Genomic DNA, 19770 nt, shown 5'->3' with positions numbered 1-19770 from the left:
CTTTCATTTCAGAAAAAGGAAACTTAAGTTTGGATAGTGTCCTTCAACCCATTCGAATTCAGAAAAATCAGAAAAGTAAAATCAGCCTGTAAATGGTTATCCAAAACCTCTCTCTGGAGCCGCACGCACGTTCTCTATGAGCAGTTTATACTGCACTGGGAGGCCATGTGATTGGATCATGAAGACGTTTATTTGAGAATAGGAGCCAGTGCTTTTTAGACATCAACCCTGTGGGCCACCATTGCTGTTAAAATTAATCTACTTTCGGCTTGGTCTTCATGTGGGTCTCCCAACAACTGGAGCAGGGGCTAACTCTAAAGCTGTTGCCTGTCTGTGGAATCCGTTCCCCTAACTGGGCCACCTTGTCTGGCCACAGTGGGAGAGGAGGATGTGCCTAGCCCTGCAGAGACCTGATGTGCAGGGAGGGGGATATGAGAGTGGGTGGGGGCTCCACCCTCTCAGAGGAGAAGGGGATGGGGAACGGGGATGAGGGGGGAGAGACTGTGTGGTGGGGGTTGGATCGGGAGGCAGGGTAGTGATTGGGATGTAAACCAAGTAAAACTATTTACTTTCAATTTGAATTAAAGGGATAGTGATTTTGAACAGCCTTCTGACTGACTAATTTTTATATTTTTCTTCACTGCTAAGTAATAAAGGAAATATGTTCATTTAGCTGAACTACTGTTTTTAACTTTACTGTTAAAAAGTCAGTCCAAAAAGGCAAGTTGTAGTGTGTTTTGACAGAGATCACTCTGTTATAAGTGAATTTTATTACCCCTTTTGAAAGACATTTTTAAAGTTTCTTCTTTGAAAAAAATTCCATAATGTAAGAATGTGTTTTGTAATTGGCGAAGAATTCTGTTCACCAAGTTTGGAACATATATTGATTTATTTTATTCCTGTCAGTGTACAGTACAAACTTTGAAAACAAGACATTCTTTGTAGGTATGTATAGAGGGTAGAGGGTTGCTCAAGACTTCCGCCATAGTGGGTGTAGTGAGTGGCTGTTCCTCTGAGATGTAGTTTGCTAGTGAAGGTCTTAGGGCTTGAGTTTGTGTGTATTTGATAAATTGGTTAACTATGGAAACAAAGTAATATTTTATTTAAGAAATGATACAAATATTATTTTAGTATTGGCAGTAAGATGCTTACATTTTCACTGAAGTAAACCATATTGCTTCATAACGTGTTATGTTTTATTTAATGATTTTTATAAGGTCATATTTAAACTCAGCTCCCTGGCAGACCTAAGGTCTTTAAAGTTCCACTCCCCCCACCCCCCAGCCTCCCAATGAGTGATGAGTGACCATCTGCCTGGGACATGAATTCAGATTGACCTGAGTGACATGTCTTATGGCAGAAGTGTTCCCATGATCTACTGTAGTCACAGAATAATGACAGCTGTAAGTCAGTGCTTTTACCACCAGGACACTGGTGGAGACAGGTGGTAGTCGGATTGAAACAAAGCAGGAGAAACTCCATTATAAGTTTCCTCTCTTACCTCATGACAGGTTGGGGTTGGTAGAAGAAGTGTCTGTACATTTCAGAGGTTTTACATGGCAGACCAAAGGTGTGTTAGGTTAGTGACAGAAGTGAGTGATCGGCTTCAATATTAATTCTGGACAACCAGAAGGTCTATTAAGTCTGTCATCTGCACAGGTATGGCCTTTTCAGTATGCATAGAAGGCTCGTTTTCAATCACAGAAGAAAAGTTTAGCCAATAGCAAATAACAGTGCTTTTGAAAATTGCAAGACAACGATATTGACTTCTACTTCTCCAAAGATTCTACACAAAGCTGTTTATACACGAGCTTTCTCCTAACCATGCACAGTAAGGTCTTCCTGTATTGTTCTCATCCTGTTCTTTGCTCTTCTGACACCCACCCTGCTTCTATTTCCCATCTGTTGCTTGGTTGGTGGTACCGCCATATGTTCTCTCCTGCTAGCAAATATCTTGCAATCAATTGTAACTCTCCTTTTCTACTCCCAGCCAAATCTACTCATTTACAAGTCCCAAACACGGGATCATAAGCTTCGAAGCAAAGCTGAAATCTGTCCTCTGCTCCCCATTACCCTTCAGCTTCCGTTCAGCAACCAGACACTGCCGTGCTCATGTTATGTCAGTCAGTAGCTGAGAGACCTAGTAAGAACAAAATGGTGGCGCTCTCGCTGTTGGCATCGTAATAGACTCGATCCATAGTAAGCAAACATGGGAGTATAAATACAGATCCTTAAAAGTGCTGTGCAGACACTGAGTAGCGAGGATATGAGAACCATACAGGAGAGGAAGGGTTCCCATGGAACCTTGGCTAGGGTAGGCCTGGTGTTGAGCCAGCTATTCGGAGATTCTGGACCCAGAGGATAGTAAACAAGAGGCCCAGATACCAGAAATTCATCAGTAGATCTCATGAGCAGAAGGGATTTCAGTGTTCATGGAAAGTAGCAAGACGGATGGGGCTAAGCTGTTGTGGGAGAGGCAGGCCAACAGAGATGCGTCTTGGAGATAAAATATCAATCGCAAGTAGGTTCTGTACGGGGAGGAACAGGAGGATAAAGTAATAAGAAATAACAGGATAGATTTCAGATTTTAAAATGGGCTTTTATTTGCATGCGTGTGTGCGTGCAGACGTGTGTGTGTGTGTGTGTGTGTGTGTGTGTGTGTGTGTGTGTGTGTGTGTCTGTGTGCAACATGGGGGCGTAAAGGTGTGTACCTTTGCATGTGCATAGGGGTCAGAAGAAGGCATCGGGTGTCGTAGTCTCTGTCATTCCACCTCTTCCCTTGAGTCAGGATCTCTATTTGAATGGAGGGTTGGCTCTTTTCTCAGCTAGGATGGAAGCCAGCAAGCCCCAGAGATCTTCTGACGTTGAGCTAGAGTTCCAGCCAGGCAGGAGACACCAGGCTTGTATGGGTACTGAATCTCAACTCCCAGTTCTTGTAACTGTGTGAGAAGCATTCTTAACCACTGAGCCATCTCTCCAGCTTTGGATTTTAGACTTTTGACCAAGCAGCTCTTGTCAAAGTGTTGAACGCCCCATCTGTGGACAGAAGTGTAGTAGATATGGTCAGTCCCCTGATAGTCTCTTACGCGGTTGTCATGATCAAATAATTTTTGTTTATTAAAAAGACATTATCAGCTCAGTGGCAAAATGTACTGTTTTTCGAATCCTTTATCTGTTACGTGGCTGGAAGTTTTATTTTTTAAATATAAGCTTTACTTGAAAATGTTTTTGATTGGGGCGGGGGATGTGTCTCAGTAGTGGAGCATTACTTGCCAAGTATGAGTCCACTTCTTCTACTCCAAATTGAATGGGAAAAAAGGAATAAAAAGGGAAGGACATGATTGCTCCCTAGATATGGCAGAGGAAAAGGGTTTTTGTAGATATGAGGGAGAGCACAGCTAAAGGTAGAGACTTCTGGGAGAGTCCAGAGTGAACATGGCCGCAGAGCTGGGCGGTTCAAGGAGAAGGGGAGGGGAGAGAGCATGGAGAGTAAAGGGCCGGGTAACCACGTGTCTGGATTACATGAGGAACAGCAGCTGCAGGGAGGGCAGGCCAGCCGCTGGGCTGGAGAGTTCAGGGCAGGCTATGCTAGCCTAACATGTACAGGTGGGGACTGAGGGATGCTGGGAGAGCCTGGCTGCCTAGGTCTGCTTTAATATGTTAAATAGGAACCTCAGCCATTTGTCATGGGTTCAAGAGCACAGCGCCCCGCAGAAACTGACCGAGGCGAAGTGAAGGTGACTCTGTTAGCAAATCTCAAGCTTCAACGGCATGCCTTTGAGTATGATAGGGGATGAGACATAGCTTTAAAATACTACTTGAGCAAATCACAGCCCCTCCAACAAATCAGTCACCTCCAGGCAGGAAGAGTGTTCTTGCAAGGGCAAGTAGCGCAGCTGCTTTTCTTGGAGCACCAGTTTTTACTTTTATTTTTTATTTTTTGGTGCAGAATGATTGACAGCTTATGATTATTCTGAGACATTTTTATAAATATTTTCTTGAAAGTTATTTTGAGAGCAAACTACTAAAATAATCTATGCTAATAATAAAATTCAAATATTATTACTACTACTACTACTACTACTACTACTACTATTATTATCATTATCTGGTTACTTTTGAAGCAGGATCTCTCTATACACCTCTGGCTGTCCTAGAACTCACTCTGTAGATCTGGCTGACATCAACTAAGAGCTACACCTGCCTCTGTCTCCCCTGAGTTGGGATTAAAGGTGTGGAACACCAGACTCTACCGAAATTCAAACTTTAAAGTGAGAATATTGGAAAACTTACGTTCATCACCATGTAACATTGTCTTGATATTTAAAGATGAAAACTCTAATTAATTGATTTATTTTTGGATAAAATTAGCTGGTGATGTTAGTAATTAAGACTTTTAAAAGTAAATCATAAAGGAATGTTTGTCATGACAAGGCTCTGTTAACTTAGTGACTTAAACTTTTCCAGATGTCATAATGTTATAAAAATCTATGAGTCAAAGATCTACTCAGAGGGCAGGTGACGTAGTTAACCTCGAGTTTATCTTCTGTTGGGCTTGCTATTGTGGCAAAGGTGACTACCTGGAACAATAGGAAATGGCTATTAAAATGCTTCTCTCTTTTCAACTGTACATTATAACAGAAAGCCAGCTGCCTATCATTTCTTAAGTTTTACATACTGTTTAGGTAAATAGCACATCAACCGATTCAGTGCAGAAGCTGCATCTATGATTATGGGTATCAAAGATATCAAAGACTATGGGTATCACAGCATAAAGTAATGCTGCTCTTGTGACTAAGTTTTTGAAAAATGTAGCAATTTTTCATAAAAATATGTTATATATAAACACAGTGTATTGTGTATAAATAGTATAGTTTGTAAGTAAGTTGGTATATATTTAATTTCAGTATGTAGAATATATAATCTGTGTAAATCCATTGACTTTAGGATCTTCAGACAATCAAGTCAGGAAATACAAATATTTAAAAATGGTGGGGCTGGAGTAAGTGAGTGGATGGTAGCACAGGTGAACCCAAAAGATGTAGGGACAAGGAAGGCGGAGTCCTCCACTCTGGTGCACTTGCCAAGCAGGCACCTGGCTGTAGCCCTTTGTAGCTCAGAGATTAGGAAAGACATCATTATGAAGATATAAATTTGACAGTGATCACGTTTGCATAATATTCAGAGTTCACAGATTTACTGAGATCCTCAAACTCTAGACCATTCTTTTATCCTTTATTAAACACAAACTCCAAACAGGGAAGTCCCCACTGCTTTATCGGTAGTGTGGAATGCTGTGATGCCTGAGGTGTCCTGCTGAAGGTCATCCTTTCTTTCATATGGGTTTGCAGTAGCCTGTGAACTAGCCTCCTTGCTTGTTGCGTCATCGTTCAAAGACAGTAAGCTTTTTTATTTGTTGGAAACAGAGTCTTACTGTGTAGCCTTGCTGGTCAGGAACACTATGCAGACCAGGCTGGAGGTCTCTCTGCTTCTCTCTCTCCTTAGTGCTGAGATTAAAGGCCTGTGCCACACCCTAACTTGATAGTGAGCTTCCTTCCGTGCTACCACACCCTAGCTTGAAGGGGAGCTTCCTTCTGCCTCTCAGCAATCCTTTGCTCTGACACAGTGCTCCGTCACCGTCACCCACCATCCTTAGTTTGAAATTTCATGCAAAATGAGATACGTTTTTGTTTGTTTGTTTGCTTGTTTGTTTTGTATTTTGAAGTGTTAGTTTCCTTCTCTGGCGCTCATTTAAACTTGTTACCTATTCCTGCCCTTCTTTGCAGTGTTAACCAGTGTCTTCTAGTATCAGCCTTTCCCTTTTTGGTTTAAAGATTAACGACAAATTAGTAGAAGTTGATGATGCTTTCAATCATTAACTTTATGCTTAATTGGTATCAATAATCACTTGATGCCTTTGCAACAAGTACATATGTAACCATTGACTAAATATCCACTCAGCTGCCCATTTATTCCAGACATTGAGCCAAGCTGTATGAATTGTCATATAGACAGCATAAATATCAGACACACGGACGTTGTAATCTAGAGGATCAAATGTATGTTCGACAGATTTCACATATTCGAACCATTTTGCTTCAATTTTGCAGGATTAGTAAGAAGACATAATAATTGGCGAGAAAGTTAAGTGTGAAAAGCACTTGCCACTCAAGTGTGAAGACCTGAATTTAGATCCCCAGAACTCAGATAATCCCAGAGCTCTTACAGCAAGAGAGGGCCAGGGAAGGCAGGGAGTGGGGTGGGCAGAGACAGAGACACAGAGAGAGACAGAGACAGGAGAACTTTGGCTAACTCTCTCGGTAATCACCTTGTCTCAAACTATATCGTAAGTGAGAACCACACCCAAAGCTGTCCTCTGATCTCCGTAGGCTTGATGTTGTATGTGCACCTCCTGCTCATAGGAACGTTCATGCATGTACAGAGCATACACAAAGATAAGGCACCCAGTGACACAGTGAACCATGTCATAGCTTAGGAAAGAAAATTACATGGCACTTGTGCTTTTTGCTGAAGCTTAATATATCCTGTAGATTTTTATTTTCAACTGAATATTCTTTGATTGGCTCCCGTTATGTTTCTCAGAGTTCTAAGTTCCTTTTTCTTTGGCTTCATTCTTTCCTACTTATATTTACTTAGATGTCACCATGTATCCGTGTGTGTGGTAACACTTTATTGTAACTTAGCAGTATTTCTCAGTGTATTCCCGGATAAGACAAGCTGTGGGATAATAAAAAATATTACATAATAGTTTCCAGGATTAAATAAACCTCAAATTAAAAATACGGTAATTGGGGCTTTTAGTTTGGTAATATTTTCTGACTCTCGGAGACAGTTTAATATTACAAACAATGTTTCATCGAGCACTTTGACCAAGGACAATTTCTTTGTGGGATGGCTTAAGAAACCTTCTGTGGACACCAAATGCGAAAAGCTGGTTTCAGTGTTGGATTTCTTCTTTCCTTTCTTTTTCTCTTCTCTCTTTGCCTCTTCAAGTCCAATAGTATGTGAAATCAGAGACAACATTAAGAATAATTACATCAGGAAACAAGTAGGTCAGGGCACATATTAAAAACGAGCAGCTTTGGGCTGGAGAGATGACTCAGTGGGTGAGAGCATTGACTGCTCATTCAGTGGACCCGAGTTCAATCCCCAGCATCCACATGGCAGCTCACTGCCATTTGTAACTCCAGTCTCAGGGAATCCGATACTTGTTTTTCTTGGCATACACAGGCACTGTATACATGTGGTGTATATGCAAAATATCAGTACACAGAAAAGAAAACCGAAACGACTGACATTTTACATATCGCTCAGACACTATTGAAACTATTAATGTCTTCCCCTGGGATGAGGGACATGAAAAGGATATCTGCTTCTATTTTTGTTCATTGTACTGGAGGGGCTGGCTATTGCAATAAGGCAAGACTCCATTTCAACACAATTATTTTTAGTGTACCGAATAAGTTCTGAAAACTGAATAAAAATATTTAGCTTTTACAGTGTAATAAAATCACAAAATAGTTATGAAATAATATGGAGAAAGGTATTAAATACCCAGTGTATTGAAACTGAAAATCAGTTTTGTGAGAATTAAATGTTCCATGTTCATAAGTTGTAGACTTAATTATTGCTATGTCTTTGGGGGTATTTTGTTTTTTATTTTCTTTTTTTGTAGTTGTTTTTGTTTTTGTTTTTTGGAGGGGGGGGGTTGAAATAGGATTTCTCTGTGTGTAGCCTTGGCTATCCCAGAACTCACTCTGTAGTCCAGGCTGGCCTCGAACTCACAGAAATCCACTTTCCTCTGCTTCCAAGTGCTGGCTTTAAAGGTGTGTACCACCACTGCCTGGCTTAATTCTTCTTATATTCAACAACAGAATTATATCTCAAAAACATTTAACAAAAATGGAATCAGACATATTCTGAAATTAATATTAAAGTTAAATATGTAATTAAACAGAATAAGTACTTTTATTTTGATATGTGTTTTGAGACCAATTCTCACTATGTAGCCCTGTCTAACCTGAAAGTCATAGTGATCCTCCTGCCTCAGCTTCCCAAGCCCTATGATTCACAGGTGTGTATCACCATGCCTGATTATCAAGACTGTATAGTAAGACAGGTGTGGTGGCACGCACCTTTCATCCCATCATTCTGGAGCAGAGGGAGGTCAATCTCTCTGAGTTCAAGGTCAGCCTGGTCTATAGAGCTAGTTCCAGAACAGCCAAGGCTATGTAGAAAGACCCTGTCTCCCCACCCCCCCCATTTATTTTATTTTAAAGCATTGCTAGTTAGTCCTGTATTCTTGTATTATATATGGCAGTAGCTAGGCACATAATACACTGTAGTTTATATGCCTATCGACATTTAAGCATAGACAAATCGGTTTCTCAACACAAAGGAAAGGGGAGTTAAAACAGATACAGTCCCCTGGGTATGGGTGGATAATTGGTTTCAGGATCTTCTGATTTGCCATGGTTACCAAAATTTGATGGTACTCTGGTAAACTTTATATAAATTAGGGCTTATGGACTTTAAGCCATTATATAGCTTCATATAACCTATACATATTCTCCCAAATGCTCTGTGAGCATCCTTATCTAATGTAGTATGAAGGTTCTGTAATGTGTTGCTGTATTGTTTAAGGAATAATGCCAAAAAATATCCATATGTATCCTGGACCAATACAGCCCTGTGCATACTGAGTACTGATTGTGTGTCTCTGTGTACAGTCACTTGACACAGACAAAGGTGTGAGGGCGGCGTTGTTAGCATGTGAAGGGCACATGTTTCAAAGAGTGCAATTGGGTATCCATGAGGAAAACCAATTTCTTATTACATAAATATAATTCTAGCAGCAGTCTAAATACAGAAGAATGAAGAATAAATAGAAAAGGGAACTGATTCATAAATAGCTTATATGGCATTCGCCAGAAGACTGATTATCTAGACTGCATTAAAATGATGAATTCCTGTTTGCCATTGAGACAACTCACGTGGCCGAAAATCAAATTTGCAGTACAAATGACCTCTACCCAGAATGTCGTTACCACTCTTTAAAGGGCATTCTAAATTAAAATTTAAAATAAAGGAATAACCATATTAAATGTAGAAAAGTATTTTTACAATGTAAAGGATAGATACACTTAGGGCTGCTGGGCACTGAGGTCCAGTCCGGGGAGCTTTTGGTGCTGTAATTCTTCCCTCAAGCTTGGGCTGAAGGGGGGGTGGTCCTTGATCAGTTCCTGGGAAAGTGGGAATGGTGCGCTAGTGTATGATTATGTGAACTAAACGGAGCTTGGGTTTAGCAGGTAGAAGAGGGTGTCATAGTGAATTGTTCCGAAGCATTGCAGGAATCTGTCCTATCTCCGTGCCTGTGTCGGGCCGGGGAAGTGGTGTGAATTGGTAATGATGGCGTTATTTAAAATTTCAACTTTCCATTTTGCAGAATCCTCAAGTCCCAGTTGAGTCAGAATGGATGAACAACCACAAGGAATGCAAGGGCCCCCTGTCCCTCAGTTCCAGCCGCAGGTAATTTAATTACGCGGGATAAGCGTGTCTCTCTGCGGAATAGGTGGGAGGAAATTCACAGCTGCAGTCATGGAGCGGCCAAGTGTTCGTTCTGAACTTCCCAGTGGTAGTCAGAATTACTGGCTTCTATGCATTTCCTAATGCTTGGTCCTCATATAGAGCAGGACAGGAGGTCAGTTCTGGCTTAGGATGTTGTCTCCTTGACTTCTTAGCTTTGAGGGTTACTGATAGTCTGGGAGGGGGGAAGGGGGGATGGGAGGGAGGTTTGGGAGCGTCTGCATTTCATACTAACTTCTGCTTTGACTTCCATTATTCATTCTCATTCTCTCCCCTCTCCCCTTCCCCTTCCCCTCCCCCTTCCCCTCCCCCTTCCCCTTCTCTCCTCCTTCCATCCCCCTTCTCTCCCCTCCCCTCTCCCTCTCCCTCTCTCCTTCTCTCTCTCTCTCTCTCCTCTCTCTCTCTCTTTCTTTCCCTCCATCTGTCTCTCTCTCTCTGACTGGAATTTTTTTTATTGTATTCCTTATATCTTGTAATGTCAAATGAAGTAGAAAGGGCGTTTTTGTAAAACAGTGTGTACACACTATTGAAATTCAACTTGGAGTTTCCCTGCGTTTGTTGTTAAGGTGCCCCGCAAAGCCCCACCTGGGATAGATAGTGACAATCATAAGTTTCGCTTTCCGATGCGGCCCTCATTATCATTACTCTTTCCACACAGGCTGGTTCTCAGCCTGCTATTGAGAGTCTTCTACAGCAGGCCTCACTGACGTCCTACTGGCCTTGCCTCGGTGTTGCTCAAAGGTCCTCAGTGTTGGGGACTCGACGGGACGCATAAGGGAAATCAGTAGTGGAGTGGGTTTGTGGCAGTGTCCCCTCAGACTTCCGGTGCAGTGCGCGCTGACTCTCGAGGCGAGCCTATGTGGTGTCCTAATTGGACTTGCTTAGTCTGGGGTTTCATTTGTTTCACTGCATCTGTTGGCTTCTCCCAGCAGCACAGCTCAGAAATGGAGCCTACAGAACACTGTCTAATGCTTCTGTGAAGTCACCCATGTTCTACCTTCCTTCCTGCTGCGCTCTAGTTTTTACATTTTGGTCCATTCTTCCGGGACCATCTAAAGCGCCAGCACTGTGGTAGGGCCTGTCTGGTCCCCCCACCCTCCCACACCCCCAACTGAAACTAAATGGTTGATCTCAATCTCTCTTCTGGTGTTTTCCCGAATCTTATCTTTGTTGTGTTTGCTCACATGGGCATTTTCCTTAGCTCTCCTTATTAAGCTAAAACCTTGTGGGAAAGGATACATTACTTTGGACACTGTTGAACTCTTATTTTTACATGTAGTGAGGCTCAGTTAGATACAGAGTTGAAGCCAATCAGGGTGGCCTTAAAAGGACCATGTTTAATTCATTCTGGGTATACTTTTTATTTTAACATTGTGTTGCTTGGTTCTCTGTTCTTGAGTTTTCAGTATTGAGAAAAACCATTTAGAGGAAGGACACTTTTGCGTTTAGGATTGGCTTTATCAAGTCTCTCAGTAACTTTGCAATGGTCTTAAGTTCCACGATCAAGATTGTTATAAGCAAAAGCTGTACCTACCTCAATGCCATCTCATACAATGATGAGACACCGACATTTCATAATGCACCGTTCCTAGCAAAGACAATAAAAGAACACCTCTAAAAATTAGGGAGTTCATGTTGTGATTTTGAAGTTCACAGTTTTGACTGGTCCTGTGCTTCAAAGAAAAAAAAAACCACTTTTTTTTTTTCCTTTATGCCTCCTACTGACTTGCCAACCAAGAAAGGTCGGGGAGGCAGTAGGAGGGAGAAATGAAAGTAATCGTTTTCTTATGAGACACTAGGCTGCCACACAGTCTAAATTTCAAAATCATAGAGCTGGTTCTGCATTTCTTTTCACACCGGTCCTTTCGTTTCTGCCTCCTGCTGTTGTGCCTGTGTGGGTGGACCGCTTTCCCTGTTGGAAATAGGCAAGTGTCATCCAGGCGCTGGCTGCCTCCTGGCATATGGGGGGAAGGGAGGAGCTTTCTTTTTCCTCCTCTCTGCCTTCAGACTGATGGTGTGAGACAGCGAAAGAAAGATTACCTGACAAGAGCTTATAGGCGTTATTGCTTAATAAGTCTTCGAGAAATGTTGCTGCTCTCTGTAGCATTTTAAAAGACAGGGAAGGACAGCCCGGGCTTAGGGTTGACAACCTTCCTTTGTTTTGTTCCACACCATTGGCCTGAATAATGGGGGTGATATGGCAACATATGGTTAGCCCAGTGACTCCTTCACTTTTGTAATGCTAATGGAAGTGTGGACACAGGCAGAAACCTAAAGAAGTAAGCCTTCTGTGTTGTCAGACACAAGTTCCGCGGAGTGATGAGCAGTGTATGTTCTTAGCGTGGCTCCCCTCTTCCTTACTTGAGAGGTTATAAACCCACACGTAGCCTTGGGTCTGCGCTCTCATTTTAGGTACAGTATCTGTCCCTTTGTGTTTAAGGTTTAGAATATGGAACCTGTGTATTTTTATTTACTTTTTGCATTACTGCTGCTCTCGTGAAGTTAAGGACATTTTTTTAATTGGCCTTCCTATTCTCCCCCCGTTGGTGGTGCACACTACCATCGAGAGAGCAGTGAGAGCACGGTTCATCCCATTCTACTGAGTTTCACTGCTCAAGCCTCTGGCATGACGGTAGAGTTTCCTCCCTTAATACAGACTGGATAAAAGGTCGGGACAGAAAAAAAGCAAAAAACTACAGGAAGATCAGTGTTAAACAATGGAATTTTATATTTCGGTATATATTCTTAGCAATTCTACGAATTTCTAAGAATATTAATTTTAATAATGACTAGAAGCTTGAGTTCTGGGGATTTCTGCTTTTTTTTTTTTTATAATTTGAAATACTGTAGTATCTGGGCTGTTTGTGAAAGAGAACATACACCAGAACTGCGTGTAAAAAACAGCCCGTACTTTCAGTTTGCAGACTGTGAGGACACTATGTAAGAGTCCGCTTCTTGAGTACAGCTCGAGCTAGCCCTCCTTTCACTCTTTCTGGCAGCACTGACCAGTATCCGCTAAGGGTTTGGAATGTATGAAGTGAGCAGGATGCTGGAGGTCATGTGCCCCTCGCAGCGTTCTCAGGACAGGAGGAAGGAAGCCCCCTGGTGGCTCCCAGTGTACAAAAGGCTTGGCTCACAAGCATGGCACTGCCTTCCTTTCTCTCTAGCTTATCTGCCAGGTATTCGACGAGCAGTAAGGTTTATTTTGCTTGCATTGATGAATTCGTGCTGTGAAGGTATTTGTAACAGGTGCTTAAGAGAGCTTATACTTTGGGACGTCTTTATAGCAATTTAGGGATGTAGTCTTTTGTTCTAAGTGTTCACTTCATGTTGGTTTTATGGATAATAGGTACAGGATGATAAGTTGTGACTATAGTTTTGAGGAAAGTTTTGTTGGCCATAATTGAGCATCGTGGGTTGTTCCTTCAGTAAAGCCTGAGGCTTCTCCCTGGTCACAGACTTAGTCTGGAAGATTCCACCTTCTTAACTATCCTTGCTTTCTTGTTCTTCTTTCCTGCAATCCTCAATGTGTCACTGTCCCCTGACCCCACGCTCAGCTGTCAGGTCCTGAAAATCACACATTTCTCAGCTAGAATCTGTGCTCAGATAGTCTGCCTCTAGGTAGCTCGCCTCTAGTTATGGGATAAACCTGCTGAACCGCAAGAATTCCCAGTAAAGCCAGATCCTAGGCTATCTCCTACTCAGTTCAGACTTTTCTAGAAACTGATGTTTATAGCAAGTCTCCATCTTCCTTTTCTTTGATTGGCAGTGTGTAAGCTCCTCCTCCTCTCACCAGGTGAGCTACTTGGGCCTCATCTTACTGTCTACATTGGAAACTAACTGATCGACCTCTATTCCTTGAAACCCTTCTTCTCTTGGCTTCCACACATGTTCCCCGCCCCCTTTGGTTTGACTGGCCTCCCTTTGCCCTCTGTCTCCTTCCCTTCAACCATCTTAATAATGGATTCCCTAAGGCTTAGTTCTCACATTTCTTCTTTGCCCATATTTATTCATTACCCGGGCTGTATTCTATTCTTAAATTTTATATACATGGCTCTCAGAGTCATCTGAACTTGGAATTCTGCTTCTCCCAAATTCATATGCCCAACAGCCTTCCCAGTGTGGGGCTATCCGTCCATCGTAACCACAGTGATCTCAAGCTGCTCAGCCAGCTACACCCTGCCCCTCATCTTCTAAACCAGCTGTTGGCCAGTCCATCTTTCTTGCAACCGAGGCTGGAACATCCCTGGCTCCTTCCTTTTCCTCTCGTTATGTTTGATTTATCAGGCACCACTAGCTGTATACCTAGAACACTTTTTAGAACTGGAAGATTCTTACCGCTTCATTCCCTCCACTAGGCCAGGGCCTCTGTTATGTTGTAATAGCTCCCTCATTGGGCTTGCCCTGTCCTCGTCCATCTCTTTGGGTACAGCATTCAATAACCAGCATAAAATTATGCTTGTCTAAGATGTAATTTTTCATTTCCTCATTCATCATTTTCAAGTGTATATATATAATATATTCAAATATATATGTCTTTGAAGTGGTTGCATATTTGTGTGTTTGTATATGTGTGACCTTCTTTAAGCATGAAGTGAAAACTGAACCTTTTTAACCATATAATACACCTTTGTTGTCATATTTTTCTATAAAATCTGTTTTTTATCGCTGTTAATTTGCTCTTCGTTTTCCTGTTTTAACTGTAAACTGTGTCACTAGTCTTATGGTACACACAGTAGTCAATCAGTACTTTTTTTTAACCAAAAAAAACTTGGTTCCAAATTAGCCCATCTTTTTTCTTTTCAAATATCACATTTAAATAATGTTTTATACATATTGTATATCACATAATTATCTTCAGAATTGCCTGAATCATACATGCAACTTCTCACATTCTCTGTTTAATGTTTTTGTTTTGTTTGGTGTTTACTACTCTGATCTTTCTAGAGTATAGCCACTTCACCACTTGTAGTTGCTTCTTCTGTCCAGTAAGAATCAGTTTTTAAAATTACACATTGTTACATTTCTTTCCTTATTCCTTCTGACTTGTGTGGTTTGGAGTGAGTACTACATTTGTATATGACTTTGAAGGCCTGTGCCATCTGGTCACCTTTTACTTCTCCAGTGCATTTCCACAATTGCCAGCTGGGGACTCTGATTTAGCCATATCTTGAATCCTACGTATTCTCTCTTCTCCAGTGTGAGGGTTCAGATGGCTTGTAAGGATATGTGCTCACTGATGGGGTCTAGCGAGCATGGCTCCTACATTTTATATTACCGTGAATCTGTGGTACTATGATCGAGGTCTAGGTGAAGTATTATAGGAGAGGACCTAGATAATTGATAAGACAATAATAAGATCACTGTGAGAAAGATATGCTTCTCTCTCCCTCTCTCTCTCTCTCTCTCTCTCTCTCTCTCTCTCCCTCTCTCTCTCTCTCTCTCTCTCTCTCTCTCTCTCTCACACACACACACACACACACACACACACACACATTTTATATAGGTTCTTGTCCTATCTTATCTCTTAAATTCCATACTTGTGCTAGGTATTGAATCAAGGGCCTTGCATACGCTAGGCAAGCACTGAGTTACCGTGTTATAGGTCCAGCCCTTTATGAATATTTCATTCAGAGACAGGCATTCACTAACCAGCCCAGGCTGGCCTTCACCTCACTCTATAGTACAGGCATGCCTTGAATTTCAAAAATCTCCTGCCTCAGCCTGCTGCACAGCTGGAATTACAGGCTTGGTAAGCTCTGGCTTGTTTTCATTATATACCCTATTTTATATTAATGAATGATAGATGATTGGTAATTAACAAGTGCTCATTGCATGGAGAGTTATCTCTAATGGAAAGTTTCATTTTTAACCTCGCCAGTTCATTGTGTGCCAAAGTATTCCATCGTGTCGGTTTCAGTGCTCAGAGTAATTGTATTCAGTGATACAGTACTAGGAAGGCTGTCAAAGGACAAATGACTTAAACATACCTAAAATGTGATGGAGCTCTCTTCGATTTTTAGATTGATAACTTACATTTACATACTTAGGAGTAAGCATTCCTCGTATTTCAGAGGACATGCTTTGGGGAGTGTGGAAGACTTTGAGGGATTGAGAGTCTCTTGTCTGCTCTCCTGGAGTTTGAAAGTCATTCAGAGTGACTTGGGTGAGGATAAGACCAGTAGTCATTAGACCATCCAGGTAAGTTCAGAAGTATAATTTTAGTAATTGCAGCAGTGAAATTTCTGTATATGTGAGGATAACTCTGATGCTCATGAGTAGCCCAGAACTGTTTTAGAGCTGTTTATTTATTTGATCAATAAAGTTACTTTTTCCAACCAAATAGGATACAGTTTTTGTTAAGACCCATAATTTTCATGTGGTTCGCTAATTAGCTCTTGTCGTAATGCTCATGTTGGACTTTAAATTTTTCTTTAGTAGTCCATGTTTTTCTAGAATAAGAGGAATTCCCCTGTGGTAGAAATTCTGAAGAACAACATTTCGTGTGTAGACTGGTTTGTTAGGAGTCAGTAGCATGGGACTTGGTGGTGTGCGTGTGTACGCTCACAGGAGGCCAAAACAGGACAGAGGTCCAGTTCAGCCTGAGTTACAGGGTAACCAGAGCTGTCGAGAAGGATCCCTTATCAAACAGTCAATGATGAAAGGTCTGGGGTTGATCTCTGAATCTCCCCCAGATATGAGCGGTTTGGTTTTGTATTTAGAAACGGGAAGGAAAGAGAGTGTTCACTGTGGGTGTGTAGGGTGAGCACTGATGTAAAACTGTCCAGGATTAAGGTTTTGTTCTTTCACTCAGGGTTCTTGTCAATGCATTAGAATAGCTCTTCTGTGCCCTGTAGAGTTGAAACTCAGCTTTCATTTTCACGACATTTCATTTCACTACAGCTAAGCAGTAGTCAACCCTTGTTAAATGACAGTGTCGATATGATCTCAGTGATAGCGTCCTGTCAATAATCGTCTTCTTGGGGCTGGAGTGATGGTTCCCAGACTACCTACTGCTCTCACAGAGGGCTCAGTTCAGTTCTCAGCACCTCCCTGGTGGCTCACAGCTCTCTGTAATGCCAATCCCAGGAAACCTGGCACCCTCTTCTGGTACCGGACACGCACACAACGCACATCCCTGCCTGTAGGCAAAACACTCACACATAGTAACATCTTTAAAAAAATTTGTCCTATTGTTTGCTTATTGATACAGTGTCTCATGGAGTCCAGGCTATCCTCAAACTTGCCATGTAGCTAAGGCTAATCATCTTGCTTCCACTGTCCATGTCACTGTCCACATGCCGGGGTTACAGCATGTGCCACCACACGTGATGTCAGCAAAGTCGTGGCCCACAGACTACTGTGGTTTGTTTGCTGCTTGCTTTGCTTTATCAAACATTTTCCTTTATTACATTTTTATTATCTGTCTTGTATACAGTGTTTCTCATGGAGCCCAGCTTATCTCAGTAAATGTGATTACTGCCCGTAGTGTTCTCAACCCCAGTAGTCAGTAATGTTAGGCTGTGTAGTGGATGTATCTGTCAGTCATTTCCCTGTTCTTTGGTGAATCTCTTCCTTTACATTTAATTCAAAATCTACTGAGTAATAAATGGCATATCCTTAAAACCTGATGTTAAGTCTATTGTTCTTGGAAGACTTTAGGGATGGGTTGCTTTTGAAATAAATTTTAGGGAGATACGTTTTCAAATAAGAAGAATCACAAATGTTAGGCAATAATAGTATGCATGGCATTTTATTTTCCTCTTCTGGTTTCTAATGAAGTCTCTGGGAAATAGCAGATATTAGAGTTATGTTCACTATATCAGAAGACTTGTTCTCACTTGTGTGGTTTAGAGGTAGCAGTGTGCCCTAAAAAACAGAAAACAATGACAGATAAATATCACTGCACAGTAAAGTGGCGGACCTTCAGTGTTTTGCTCTTTTTGTCAGTTTAGGAGATACAGGACAGCATTAATATAAAATCTAAACCAATCCATTGCTTTAGGCAAGTAGTAAAGTGAGAATCAATAAGAGGAGTTTGCAATAATGATAAAAACCTTATTAATGGTGTTAACTATTGCAATTAGTCCTGGCTTGTGTGGTAGATCATCTCCAATACCTCAAGGAATATCAGGACATAATTTCCTCTCTGGGGAGTTTATTGAGTCCATGCTGTGACTCTTCTAATTTCTCCATAGAGAATTGCCATTATAATGTTTCCCTGGATTATCTACTGCTCAGTGCATGTCCGTGCCTTCAAGTTGTAAAGCAAATTAGAGAAATTAATTTAATCGTAAGAAATTATTATTTAAAAAGAGCCAGTGTCCTACGGAATACATTTTCTTTCGGAAGTGAAAGATATCCCTGTGAAGGAAACACAGCTTAAGTAGGGAAGACCATTGTAATTACCGTAGTTAACAAGATTATTAAATGAGTGTTTCAGATCATCCAGACGTGCCTCAACGGGAGCTCGGAATATTTAACATGTTAAAAGATTCATTCACTTGAGAGTTTCATTTCCTAGTTGCCGAATATGATTTCGAACATGACTTTCTGAGATCTAAAGATTCTTTCAGAGGATAGTAGCCTCTGAGTAAATGTACACACACACACACACACACACACACACATACAGACAGACACTCACAAATGCACACGCACCCACACACAGTGGGGGCAGAGGGAGAGGGAGTACAATTAATAAACTATAATAAAAATAATACTCTTAAGTGCTTCCAAATCAGGTTTCATTTTGCCCATTAAGCAAGGAGTTGTGGATGTTGCTTAGAAATAAAGTGATATTGAGAAGCACTTTATATAGGCATGGATGGGTTACTCATGTTACTTATGGTTTGTTTCTTCCAAAAATGAGTGTTTGAAAATACTACACGGCACGTGAGGTCTACAGTTTTCGAAGATTGACCTTGTGACATCTCTGTGTCATTTGTCATGGAGAGCATGCAGGGCTCTGTTTACGGCTTATGACCGTGATTTCTAACTGTTGCAAGTATACTCCAAACATATAACCACCAAAGAGTTTAGGGATTTTTGTACATTTTTACGTATTAAGGGTTTCATCACAGTAAGTGTTAAAAGGATTTTGGGTCGAGTGACTTCAGTTCCATGTGCTGCATTGCCATCCATGTAGTCTTGTATCGAAGGGGCTTGGCTTTTTTCATTCGTCAGTCAGGATAGAATACATGGTAATGAATATTCTTATTATTCTAATTGTAAGACCCAGCACAAACTGGGAGATGCTCGGAACACCACCCGAGTATGCCATTGGCATGTATGGAGCATGGAACAGATTGACTCCACTTTTCCTAGGGAAAGGAAGATAGAGCAGAAGGTACAGATGGAGAAGGAGGAGGCAAGGTGGTCTTGACAGCTACTGAGTGCAAGTTTACAGCAGTGAGGGAGGTTGGCTGCGCCTTCCTCCTGCTCAGTCTCCTGGGGAAGGGAGCGTCTCAAAAGATCCTGGCCCTGGAGAGATGCTGTCTCCTGCTCTACAAGCCCCTTATCCAATTGCTCACCCATGTGCAGTTCTTTGAGATTGGATTTCACATCTTTAACAAGAAGTGGAAAACAGATCCAGGTGACTTGCTGTCTTAGTTTCTTTTCTGGTGCAATGGTAAAACACTCTGACACGAGCAACTTAAGGGACAGAGGTAATTGTTTTGTTACAGCCCGTTATGGCAGGAACTGGAAGGAGACAGTCACATGGCTCCCACAGTTAAGTTAAGCCGTATCCTCTTGTTGATCTCCCGGTTGCCTTTTCATTCAATCCAGGGCCCAGCGCATGATGCGCTGCTGTTCACAGTCAGAGTGGGATGCCCCACCTCAGTTAACCCAATTAAGTTAAGCCCTTACAGGGACGCCCAAAGCACGGCATCCCCCTAGACTTTTCTCACTGCGATCCCCTTCCCAGATGATTCCAGGCCCTGCAAGTTAGCAATTGAGATGAACAGGGGCTTAGAATGAAACCAGAAGCTAGGATTTGAGCTTAGGCCCTGCTACCAACTCCAGAACCTTTCCCCTTGAGTGAGTTCTGTGAAAACATGGTGGACTCCTGCGGTTAGCCAGGCTTTCCACAAGGTTGGTTTGAAGCACAGTGTTCAGTGTTTCTCTTATCACTCCAACAGGACCACCATTAACATCTTCATT

At 41.7% G+C, this 19770-nt stretch overlaps 1 protein-coding gene across 3 annotated transcripts in view; it reads left to right on the top strand.

The window, feature by feature from the left end:
• Positions 1-19770, top strand: part of Nek7 (NIMA related kinase 7) — a 132992-nt gene that overhangs the window by 52373 nt on the left and 60849 nt on the right. For 2 of the 3 annotated variants that reach the window (XM_032914817.1, XM_032914818.1), the window contains exon 2: positions 9467-9549. The exons of the other annotated variant lie outside the window; for it this stretch is intronic. In XM_032914817.1, coding sequence (XP_032770708.1) covers positions 9493-9549 — 57 coding nt within the window. In that variant the 5' untranslated portion in view covers positions 9467-9492. The remainder of the gene's footprint in view (positions 1-9466; positions 9550-19770) is intronic. 3 annotated transcript variants of the gene reach the window in all.

The sequence above is a fragment of the Rattus rattus genome, chromosome 10 (assembly GCF_011064425.1).
Source record: "Rattus rattus isolate New Zealand chromosome 10, Rrattus_CSIRO_v1, whole genome shotgun sequence".
Taxonomy (NCBI): Eukaryota; Metazoa; Chordata; class Mammalia; order Rodentia; family Muridae; genus Rattus; species Rattus rattus.
Note: the sequence above shows the minus strand (reverse complement) of the source record. Positions and strands in the feature narration are given on the sequence as shown.